This window comes from Alosa pseudoharengus, unplaced genomic scaffold (assembly GCF_046254945.1).
Source record: "Alosa pseudoharengus isolate Yale_2024_CS ecotype anadromous, Long Island Sound unplaced genomic scaffold, YU_APseudo_1.1 YU_APseudo_1.1_scf_24, whole genome shotgun sequence".
Lineage (NCBI taxonomy): Eukaryota > Metazoa > Chordata > Actinopteri > Clupeiformes > Clupeidae > Alosa > Alosa pseudoharengus.
In genome coordinates this window covers 5,858,673-5,871,078 of record NW_027468689.1, presented here as the reverse complement: position 1 = coordinate 5,871,078, position 12,406 = coordinate 5,858,673, and the positions used below count along the sequence as shown (strand labels likewise).

Sequence of the window (12,406 nt, the reverse complement as noted above, 5' to 3'; positions counted from 1 at the left end):
AGGTACAATTGTTACAGAGAAAATCATAGGTAATGTACTCCACCGCCATGGCCTCTATGCACGCTCATCCCGCATGACTCTATTGCTGACAGAATGTATTCTGGTCAGGCAAGATCAAAATTGAACTCTTCGGATGTCATACTACACACCATATTTGGAGGAGAAATGGCACTGTGCATCACCCTAAAAATACTCTACCAACAGTGAGGTTTAGAGGTGGTGGCATCATGGTGTGGGCTATGTTTCATCTCATGGTACTAGCAGACTTCATACAGTTGAAGGAATGATGAATGGAGCCATTTTGTTCTGGGAGAATCTTTACATCCACCAGGATGATGAGGATGAGATATACCTTCCAGCAGGACAATGATCCAAACCAATCAGCAAAGGAAACTCTCAATTGGTTTCAGAGAAAGGAAATCAAGGTCCTGACTTCAATCCAATTGAACAGTTTTGGAAGTTAACTAAAGATCAGGATTCACAAGAGGGACCCCTGAATCTTCAATATTAAAGGACTATCTGTTTAAAAGAATGGACCAAACTCACACCAGAATACTGTGACTGATTAGTTTCGTCATACAGGAAATGCCTTGAAGCTGTCATTACGAATAAAGGCTTTTTCACAAAGTATTTAAGAAATTTCAGCAGGCGAGTTCAATACTTTTTTCCTGTGTGTCATTCCACTTAATTACACATAATTCTACCTATGGACTTTAATGTTTGGATTTTCTTATATGGGTGGATTATCTGAGTTTATACTAATGTCCGGTGAAAATTTCGTGCAAATAGCCTCATTGGAAGTATACTTACTCAAAAAAATGTGGACATGTTCAATACTTATTTTCCCCGCTCTGTTGTGGACACCACTATGGGTGACCACACAATGCATCCAGAAACTCCCAGTGCATCCCATCCATACTCTTCAGATGATTATATTACCACATGTGTTAATGCTCTCAGCTATGCTTCAAATGTTTCAATAAAATGTATATTTGTTTTCTTAGACAAAAGTGTTTATTCTTTCCAAAGGAGAGGAGAAATGGCAGTATATAACTTTTGATGAAGCATTAAGCTCTGGGACATAAAGGACATTTCAATCATCCACTCAAAAAGCGAAACAGACACTGGGTCCAGGATTTTAGAGTAGGAGGTTAGATGCCTGAAGCCTGTCGGGCCCCTTAATTAGACTAAGATCGTTATGAATGTCTTTCTCACACCAAGTGACTGTTCTTCGCCATGTACTGTAAGTGAATGATAGTTGTTTATGCAAATGTTCGGTGTTGTCAGAGAATTGATACAGTTGTGCTCATAGGTTTACTCCCCCATACATACACATGCCAAAGTTGACTAAAAGGAGGAATAAAAAATCATCTTTTGGAAAATTGATATTAATGCGTTAATTTAAAAAAATGAGGGAAAATCCAACCTTTAAGAACACCAATCTTCTTTGTGAATGAATAATGTACAGGGGCTCGTAAGTATAGCCTACATATCTTAAATTCCCATAGAGGCAGGCAGATTTGTATTTTTAAAGGCCAGTTATTTCATGGATTCAGGATACTATGCATCCTGATAAAGTTCCCTTGGCCTTTGGAATTAAAATAGGCCCACATCACCACATACCCTTCACCATACCTATAATTGCCATGGTTTTATTTCAGATAGCCTTTATAGCTGGTTTGAGATATGGTGAAGGGTATGTGATGATGTGGGGCTATTTTAATTCCAAAGGACAAATGTAAGTCACTTTGGCTCAAATTGGCAGCCAAATGAATAAGAAAGCAATAAAAACGCAGGGGAAGTGATGCTGAAATTCTTTATTGTGTCAAACTGACTCTGGAGTCTTCCTGACCGACTGTAGACTGCAGCTCTGCAGCTCTTCTCTCAGCTCCTTCAACATTTCCCATCATGACGGATCTCAGGGGTGTTGCTTCTGTGGATGAGAGTGAAAAGGGAAATGTGTCAGTGCATGTGTTGTGTCCCTTCCTGATAGAGCCCACGGAACTCTGACCTCCTCAGAACTGATAAAATCTCCACCGCCAGCATACTCAAGATACATCTCTCCCCCTGATAGGAGGATGCTAGCGGGGAAGAGAAGGCTATAGGCCAAGCCTGCTCTATGGACTGACTTACTTTATTTTCTCGCAGAGAGCGCAAACATTGTCGTAGGTGTTGTCATCAGTGGCACAGAGAGGTTGGTAGTCGCACTCCAACAAGCCTGCGAAGTACGACTCACAGACAGTCTGAACAGAGAGAAGAGAATATTATACACACACTGTACATATGCTCGTATATAACCTGCAGTTTGTTTGGACGCCATGGTTTAGCCTAGCATCTGCTCTGGCTCGAACCTGCAACAACTAGGCTAGCGTCTGTCACCCGCACGTCCCTCAATGCGTAGAGAGGGAGGTTTACCCGCTGGCTACCGTTATACACATAACACATATACGTACAGAATGCAGATGACAAGGTGGTAAGAGAATAAAATCTAAATTGGACATTTACTTTTAGGTCGATTTCCTTTTCGGTTGGTTCTGAAGACGCACGCCTCAGTCGACCGAAGAAATTTGAGTTGGAGAAATGTCCGGCACCTATATTCACACAGTTGGAGAACGCAGGAGCTGATTTGCAATGAGAGAGGAGTTGGGGTGAGGGAGAAGAGAGAGAGAGAGAGAATGGGTCAGTACTTTATACAACACATTTTATACAACACGTTTTACAAAGTGTCCCAACTTTTTCTGAATTCGGGCTGTGTATTACATTACATATTTAAAATCACAGCTAGCAAAAAGAAAAAAAAGGTGAAAGAAAATAGACAGAGATAGAGAGTGGAAGAGTATTGAGAAGTAAAGTAGAGCATAGACAGAAAGAGAGAGAGAGAAAGAGAGCGCAAGAGTATTTACCAGAGAAGTAGAGCGTAGAGGGTGAGAGAGAGAAAGAGAGTGCAAGAGTATTTACCAGCGAAGTAAAGTAGACCACAGAGGGTGATGGTGATGCTGAGCTTCATGGTGCCTTCAGAAGGAACAGCAGTGTCGTCTCAACAGTATGGAAACTTTGTCCCCCAGCTGCCCTTAAATAGCCTCCTCATCTCTTACTTTCTGCTCACACCCCTCAGTGGACATCTTGTGTATGAGAGAGAGAGAGAGAGAGAGAGAGAGAGAGTGAGAGTGAGAGAGAAGTTGCCATATCATACTGTGACACAGTTGGTGAGGATGCTCTCGGTGGTGCACCTCTCATAGTGGGAATAAGACACAGCATAGAGGTCCCTTGTCCACAATACCATCAACATAAAACATGTTCCAGGGCCCTGAGCTCTATTGGAATCTAGGACAAAGTGTAACATAGAAAACCAGTTGGGAACACTACAGCTAAGCTTGATGTCAACATTACTCAGTCAATTGCCAGCTGATTTTTTCATGGGTTTTGGATCATATTGTTATACCATACCCCAAATATCTTACATTCGTTCATATCATTCATTCAAATACTGTAGCTATCATTAAATTTCTTAGCTCAACACAATGACAGCATGACCAGTTTGTACAAATATGATGTGGTTTAATTTGTGAATTTTTCACATGTTTTTCAGTGCAACACAGTAATCTCTTGTAGAATTTTCTTTCACCAAAGTAAGTCAGTTACCCTCCGGACATCGGAACCAAATAAGTGTTTAGATATTGTCGACGGTATTCAAAGATTAATCAACATACAGTATTTCCTTTTTCAGGTGACAAGTTATTTCAATAATGCAAGTTCAATTCTTTGTTCTGCTGGTTTGGGAATTACACAATAACCTTATTAACATGGCATGCACATCTCTAATGGAAAATCAAGTAAAGGGGATGATAGACTGAAACTCTGTAAGCATCTGAAAGTCTGCAAGCCTCATGATGACAGATCAAACGTTTGACAATTGTGAAAGAGCTCTGGGCTCATGTCACAATCATCTTCACACACCGTTTCTGTGAGTAGAGACACACTTTTAGACCACTGATCTGACCATCTAAGAAAACAAGTCCATCAAATACATTTTAGTTATTCATATTAATCCAGTGTATTCATACTTGGTCACAACAGGTTTCAAATTGTGATGCATTTTGACAAAGCTCATATTCATACATTCAGATGGATACATTCACACATCCATCCCTCTATGTAGCAATATCTTGAGGTTGAGGAAGGGGCCATCATGCTTTTTCACAGCACTGATCCCTCTATCACACACACATACACACGGGCACATGTGATGTGCATATATATATACAGCATACACAGTATAGTACATATGAAGGTGTGAATAAATGCATGTAGGTGGATGTGTACTTGTGTGTGCATCTGAGTAGGAAGAGTGTACACTTCAGTTAGCTTCAACAACTGTCTTTCATCCTAATTTGTTTACTCATCGTATGTCACTTCCTAGCTGGAGAACCAAGAACCTGTCGTCAGTCTGGCAAGGAGGCCATTGACTCAATTGACATTTAAGAAGTGAAGAAGTGGCCAACAAGAAAAACCCTGAGGAGGTGTGAGGTTGATGAGATTAGGTATGAGGAAGAGTATCACAGTTCAGAATCCTGGTAGCTTGTGGATAGAAACTAGCATACATTCAGTCTCAATTATGATTCAGAGCACAGAAATGACGTTTTCGTCGGGCTGCTAATCGCCTCTGTCTTCTGCTCGCTCTTGCTTTCAAAACTTCTATGCTCTTGGTGTCATTTTTCCAACCGCAATCACAACATGGATTAAGGCTCTGTCATAGACTGTATATACAGTACATGGGCTCTGTCATGAACAATTTGTTCCACAAGGCAAGGAATGGCAAGGAACAACCTGACTATAAGAAACAAACTAGAGAAATTATCCCTCCTATCTATGCAAATTGATATAAGCTGGGTTAGTACATACTGGGTGGGCTATAAAAAGGTTTTTTGTTACCAAGGTGTCACACAAGAAACATGAGGCAGCAGGTACAATTGTTACAGAGAAAATCATAGGTAATGTACTCCACCGCCATGGCCTCTATGCACGCTCATCCCGCATGACTCTATTGCTGACAGAATGTATTCTGGTCAGGCAAGATCAAAATTGAACTCTTCGGATGTCATACTACACACCATATTTGGAGGAGAAATGGCACTGTGCATCACCCTAAAAATACTCTACCAACAGTGAGGTTTAGAGGTGGTGGCATCATGGTGTGGGCTATGTTTCATCTCATGGTACTAGCAGACTTCATACAGTTGAAGGAATGATGAATGGAGCCATTTTGTTCTGGGAGAATCTTTACATCCACCAGGATGATGAGGATGAGATATACCTTCCAGCAGGACAATGATCCAAACCAATCAGCAAAGGAAACTCTCAATTGGTTTCAGAGAAAGGAAATCAAGGTCCTGACTTCAATCCAATTGAACAGTTTTGGAAGTTAACTAAAGATCAGGATTCACAAGAGGGACCCCTGAATCTTCAATATTAAAGGACTATCTGTTTAAAAGAATGGACCAAACTCACACCAGAATACTGTGACTGATTAGTTTCGTCATACAGGAAATGCCTTGAAGCTGTCATTACGAATAAAGGCTTTTTCACAAAGTATTTAAGAAATTTCAGCAGGCGAGTTCAATACTTTTTTCCTGTGTGTCATTCCACTTAATTACACATAATTCTACCTATGGACTTTAATGTTTGGATTTTCTTATATGGGTGGATTATCTGAGTTTATACTAATGTCCGGTGAAAATTTCGTGCAAATAGCCTCATTGGAAGTATACTTACTCAAAAAAATGTGGACATGTTCAATACTTATTTTCCCCGCTCTGTTGTGGACACCACTATGGGTGACCACACAATGCATCCAGAAACTCCCAGTGCATCCCATCCATACTCTTCAGATGATTATATTACCACATGTGTTAATGCTCTCAGCTATGCTTCAAATGTTTCAATAAAATGTATATTTGTTTTCTTAGACAAAAGTGTTTATTCTTTCCAAAGGAGAGGAGAAATGGCAGTATATAACTTTTGATGAAGCATTAAGCTCTGGGACATAAAGGACATTTCAATCATCCACTCAAAAAGCGAAACAGACACTGGGTCCAGGATTTTAGAGTAGGAGGTTAGATGCCTGAAGCCTGTCGGGCCCCTTAATTAGACTAAGATCGTTATGAATGTCTTTCTCACACCAAGTGACTGTTCTTCGCCATGTACTGTAAGTGAATGATAGTTGTTTATGCAAATGTTCGGTGTTGTCAGAGAATTGATACAGTTGTGCTCATAGGTTTACTCCCCCATACATACACATGCCAAAGTTGACTAAAAGGAGGAATAAAAAATCATCTTTTGGAAAATTGATATTAATGCGTTAATTTAAAAAAATGAGGGAAAATCCAACCTTTAAGAACACCAATCTTCTTTGTGAATGAATAATGTACAGGGGCTCGTAAGTATAGCCTACATATCTTAAATTCCCATAGAGGCAGGCAGATTTGTATTTTTAAAGGCCAGTTATTTCATGGATTCAGGATACTATGCATCCTGATAAAGTTCCCTTGGCCTTTGGAATTAAAATAGGCCCACATCACCACATACCCTTCACCATACCTATAATTGCCATGGTTTTATTTCAGATAGCCTTTATAGCTGGTTTGAGATATGGTGAAGGGTATGTGATGATGTGGGGCTATTTTAATTCCAAAGGACAAATGTAAGTCACTTTGGCTCAAATTGGCAGCCAAATGAATAAGAAAGCAATAAAAACGCAGGGGAAGTGATGCTGAAATTCTTTATTGTGTCAAACTGACTCTGGAGTCTTCCTGACCGACTAGACTGCAGCTCTGCAGCTCTTCTCTCAGCTCCTTCAACATTTCCCATCATGACGGATCTCAGGGGAGTTGCTTCTGTGGATGAGAGTGAAAAGGGAAATGTGTCAGTGCATGTGTTGTGTCCCTTCCTGATAGAGCCCACGGAACTCTGACCTCCTCAGAACTGATAAAATCTCCACCGCCAGCATACTCAAGATACATCTCTCCCCCTGATAGGAGGATGCTAGGAGAGAAGAGGAGGCTGCTAGGCCAAGCCTGCTCTATGGACTGACTTACTTTATTTTCTCGCAGAGAGCGCAAGCATTGTCGTAGGTTCTGCCATCAGTGGCACAGAGAGGTTGGTAGTCGCACTCCAACAAGCCTGCGAAGTACGCCTCACAGACAGTCTGAACAGAGAGAAGAGAATATTATACTGCACGTATGTAACCTGCAGTTTGTTTGGACGCCATGGTTTAGCCTGGCATCTGCTCTGGCTCGAACCTGCAACAACTAGGCTAGCGTCGCACGTACCTCAAGGAGAAGGGAGGAAGGTTTATCTACTTTTTACACTGCTACTTTACCCACTGGCTACCGTTATACACATACACACATACACACACATACAAACACATAAATAAAGAAATGTACGCAACGATAATATAATCACACACACGTCACACACACATACAAACACTTTTACACACATACAGTATACAGTATAAACACATACACACATACAGTATAAACACATACAAACATGTAGCCTACACAGGCCCATGACCACATCAGGCAAAGGGGTCCATGTAATGCCAAAAATCGAAAAATCGAAAAACAATAAACAGCCCTTTATCCATTTTTTGTTATAACAATATTAATGAAAGGCGGATTACGACCCGTTGCTTACGAATGAAAATTGGAAAATTCAAAGAACTGCCATTTTTCATTCCCCATTCTGATGTAGTTCTTAACACACATTAACATGGAGAATGCTACAGAATAGTGCAGATGACAAGGTATTTAGAGAAAAAAAAATCTAAATTTACTTTTGGGTTGATTCGGGTTGATTCCGTCGATCTTGGCAGAGTCGCACGCTTCAGTCGACCATAGAAGCTCATATTGCTGAAATTTCCATTAATTACAGTGGCATTCTCGCAAGAACAGTCAAACCACCATGGAGGTCTCTGTCGGACTCTGTCTTTCTGTCTGCCTTTGCGGGTGAAACCAAGGCCTGATTGGCAATGAGAGAGAAAAAAGGGGAAAAGGAGGAGTGGGGGTGAGGGAGATGTGAGAACACTAAAATGTACAGAGGTGGACAGAGCACACAGCTTCATTACTTGAGTAAAAGTACAGATACCCTTAAAAGTACTTGAGTATCAAGAGTACAAGAGTACATTTTCTAAATATTGCATTTCTGCTGCCACAGTGCTTACATTTATGTACAGAAACGTCCTACATGGAGCTATGTTAATACCTTGGAGAATGTAAAAGGAATTGAAAGTAAAATCAAGTCATTTTCGTCTTTTTACCATGTTGCCAGGGATGGGCAGTATTTCTAATACATGTAATTGAAACACTTGAAGCGAACACTATCATTAACAGAAAATTTAAATAGTCTGGTGAGGTGGGGTCACGGGTTGGCACATTCCCGGGATGGACCTGCTGCGTCTTCATCCATTGTTTCGTCCATGGTTTCGTCTCTTATCTAAATCTGACCATGGAGTTGACTTTGGCGGAAAGCTAAAGGTGATTCCTTTTTTTTTTTTTAGAAGAAATAACGGGTACTCATGGTTATGGATAGAAATGTATTGGAGTAAACAATATTGGCCTCTCAAATGTACTTGAGTAAAGTCATGAGTACTCCCCAAAAATCATACTCAAGTAAAGTACAGATCTCTCAAAAGTACTGTACTCAAGTAAATGTACTCCGTTACTGTCCGGCTCTGTAAATGTAGAAAAAGTGTGGTCTGCACACTGCAACTGCTCCAAAATATAAAGTTTATTAATTTAAAAGCAACGTTTCGATCCCCTTGGATCTTCATCAGGCATGTGGGTAACAGGAAGAGTGTATATATCACATGACTAGGCAGGGCACCCAAGGATGCCAATCATCATGACTGACAGGCAGCTCGGCCTATGTGTCAATAATAAAGAAAAAAGCTGTATCAATCAAATATTATGCCCTGCCTAGGTGGGTGCTGAATGAATGGTCATGTGATACACTCTTCCTGTTACCCACATGCCTGACGAAGATCCAAGGGGATCGAAGCGTTGCTTTAAATTAATAAACTTTATATTTTGGAGCAGTTGCAGTGTGCAGACCACACTTTTTCTACTGTCTGACAGTATTGTCTGGCACCTGCAGAAAACCTTACTTTGGATGTACCACTCTCCGAAACGGCTCTGTGGTACACAATATGACCACCGCTCAGTCATGCACATTCTCTCCGAAAAAAAATAAATCACGCTTGTCAATTTGTCTCAATCTCCTACTCCAGCATCTCTTGCAGCTTTTGTGTATGTAAATGAGTGTTTGTTTTGTGCATATGTGTGCTTCTGTGTGTGTGTGTGTGTGTGTGAGTGTGTGTGTGTGTGTGTTTGCTTGTGAGTGTGTATGTAGGGGTAATCGGGTGTGCACACTCTAAAATGTTAAATATAACCCAGCCGCTCATGCAGATGAAGTCGCTGTGTTTACAGTTGCTGCTCTAGCCAGAGCATGTTGATGTTGGAGGGAAGTTTTAGTCGAAGGCGAGGTACACACACACACACACACACACACACACAGTCACAAGCAAACACACACTCATTTACATACAAAAAAGTTGCAAGAGTAAAGGATGGATAGGAGATGGATGGAGACAAATTGACAAGCGTGATTTATTTTTGCGGAGAGAATGTGCAGGACTGGGCGGCGGTCATATTTTCTACTGTCTGCGGTACATCTAGTTATAGTCAGTGTTGGGTTCGTTACTAAAGTATTTAATTGAGAATATTTCAAAGACAACATATCTAATAAAATATTTTACAAAGTGACCTAACTTTTTCGGAACTTGGGTTGTATATTACATTATATATTTAAAATCACAGCTAGCAAAAAGAAAAAAAAGGTGAAAAAAAATAAGAGAGAGAGAGAGTGCAAGAGTATTTACCAGAGAAGTAAAGTAGAGTGCAGAGGGTGATAGTGATGGTGATGCTGAGCTTCATGGTGCCTTCAGAAGGAACAGCAGTGTCGTCTCAACAGTATGGAAACTTTGTCCCCCAGCTGCCCTTAAATAGCCTCCTCATCTCTTACTTTCTGCTCACACCCCTCAGTGGACATCTTGTGTATGAGAGAGAGAGAGAGAGAGAGAGAGAAGTTGCCATATCATACTGTGACACAGTTGCTGAGGATGCTCTCGATGGTGCACCTCTCATAGTGGGAATAAGACACAGCATAGAGGTCCCTTGTCCACAATACCATCAACATAAAACATGTTCCAGGGCCCCAAGCTCTATTGGAATCTAGGACAAAGTGTAACATAGAAAACCAGTTGGGAACACTACAGCTAAGCTTGATGTCAACATTACTCAGTCAATTGCCAGCTGATGTGATTTTGGGTTTTGGATCATATTGTTATACCATACCCCAAATATCTTACATTCGTTCATATCATTCATTCAAATACTGTAGCTATCATTACATTTCTTAGCTCAACACAATGACAGCATGACCAGTTTGTACAAATATGATGTGGTTTAATTTGTCAATTTTTCACATGTTTTTCAGTGCAACACAGTAATCTCTTGTAGAATTTTCTTTCACCAAAGTAAGTCAGTTACCCTCCGGACATCGGAACCAAATAAGTGTTTAGATATTGTCGACGGTATTCAAAGATTAATCAACATACAGTATTTCCTTTTTCAGGTGACAAGTTATTTCAATAATGCAAGTTCAATTCTTTGTTCTGCTGGTTTGGGAATTACACAATAACCTTATCTATTAACATGGCATGCACATCTCTAATGGAAAATCAAGTAAAGGGGATGATAGACTGAAACTCTGTAAGCATCTGAAAGTTTGCAAGCCTCATGATGACAGATCAAACGTTTGACAATTGTGAAAGAGCTCTGGGCTCATGTCACAATCATCTTCACACACCGTTTCTGTGAGTAGAGACACACTTTTAGACCACTGATCTGACCATCTAAGAAAACAAGTCCATCAAATACATTTTAGTTATTCATATTAATCCAGTGTATTCATACTTACGCTGGTCACAACAGGTTTCAAATTGTGATGCATTTTGACAAAGCTCATATTCATACATTCAGATGGATACATTCACACATCCATCCCTCTATGTAGCAATTTCTTGAGGTTGAGGAAGGGGCCATCATGCTTTTTCACAGCACTGATCCCTCTATCACACACACATACACACGGGCACACGTGATGTGCATATATATATACAGCATACACAGTATAGTACATATGAAGGTGTGAATAAATGCATGTAGGTGGATGTGTACTTGTGTGTGCATCTGAGTAGGAAGAGTGTACACTTCAGTTAGCTTCAACAACTGTCTTTCATCCTAATTTGTTTACTCATCGTATGTCACTTCCTAGCTGGAGAACCAAGAACCTGTCATCAGTCTGGCAAAGAGGCCATTGACTCAATTGACATTTAAGAAGTGAAGAAGTGGCAAACAAGAAAAACCCTGAGGAGGTGTGAGGTTGATGAGATTAGGTATGAGGAAGAGTATCACAGTTCACAATCCTGATAGCTTGTGGATAGAAACTGGCTCTGTATCTGCTGGTACAGGTTCGCCTGCTCTTGTACCTTCTACCAGTTGGTAGGTGAAGAGACTATGGCTGGGATGACTGGGGTCAGCGAGGATCCGCTTGGTCTTTCTCTTGCAGCGCTGGCTGTAAGGTCCTGAATAGTAGGCAACTCAGTCCTTGTAATGTGCTGTGCTGCGCTGACCACCCTTTGCAGAGCATAATAAGTGAATGCTAAATCAATGACAACAGGAGTCTTGGTGGATGTAAGACACCTATATGAGTGCCAACATATTTATAAACTAATATGACTGCCGCTCAGTCCTGCACATTCTCCGTGAAAATAAATAATGCTTGTCATTTTGTCTCCATCTCCCATCCCCTACTCTTGCAACTTATGTGTATGTAAATGTGTGTGTGTGTGTGTGTGTGTGCCTATTTGTGGGTGGGCATGCATGTGTACTGTGTGTGTGTGTGTCAGTGTTGCGCGGTCTGCCCGAAATTAAGCGGTCGCCTGCGGATGACCGCGGTCACCCACGGTTATGAGTCATAAACAAAATATTTTAATGATATTCGGGTCATTTGCGGGCGGGTCAGTTAAAATTAATTAAATATATATTTTCTACAAATAGGCCTACTTAAAATATCACGAGAAGGCTAGCATCAATACAGTAAAGCATCAATACAGTAAAGTCAACAGTAAAGAAGCTGAAGACGCGAGTTAAAATAACTAGATGTACCGCAGAGCGGTACAAAATATGACTGCCGCCCAGTCCAGCACATGTTTTCCACAAAAATAAGTCACGCTGAAAGGCATATATGATTCTAACGGTCCCACTGAATTGCATTATGC

The 12,406-nt window shown here is 40.7% G+C and overlaps 1 protein-coding gene across 1 annotated transcript; it reads right to left on the bottom strand.

Annotated features, from left to right (window-relative positions):
- Positions 1-1,802: 1,802 nt before the first annotated feature.
- LOC143142195 (thrombin inhibitor rhodniin-like) lies at positions 1,803-3,112 on the bottom strand. Its single transcript, XM_076302944.1, has 4 exons — positions 2,959-3,112; positions 2,506-2,621; positions 2,134-2,243; positions 1,803-1,933 (listed from the first exon to the last, which is right to left on the bottom strand). Exons 1-4 carry the CDS (start codon positions 3,005-3,007, stop codon positions 1,894-1,896), a joined length of 315 nt encoding a protein of 104 aa, XP_076159059.1. The 5' UTR covers positions 3,008-3,112; the 3' UTR covers positions 1,803-1,893.
- Between the last annotated feature and the right edge of the window lie 9,294 nt (positions 3,113-12,406).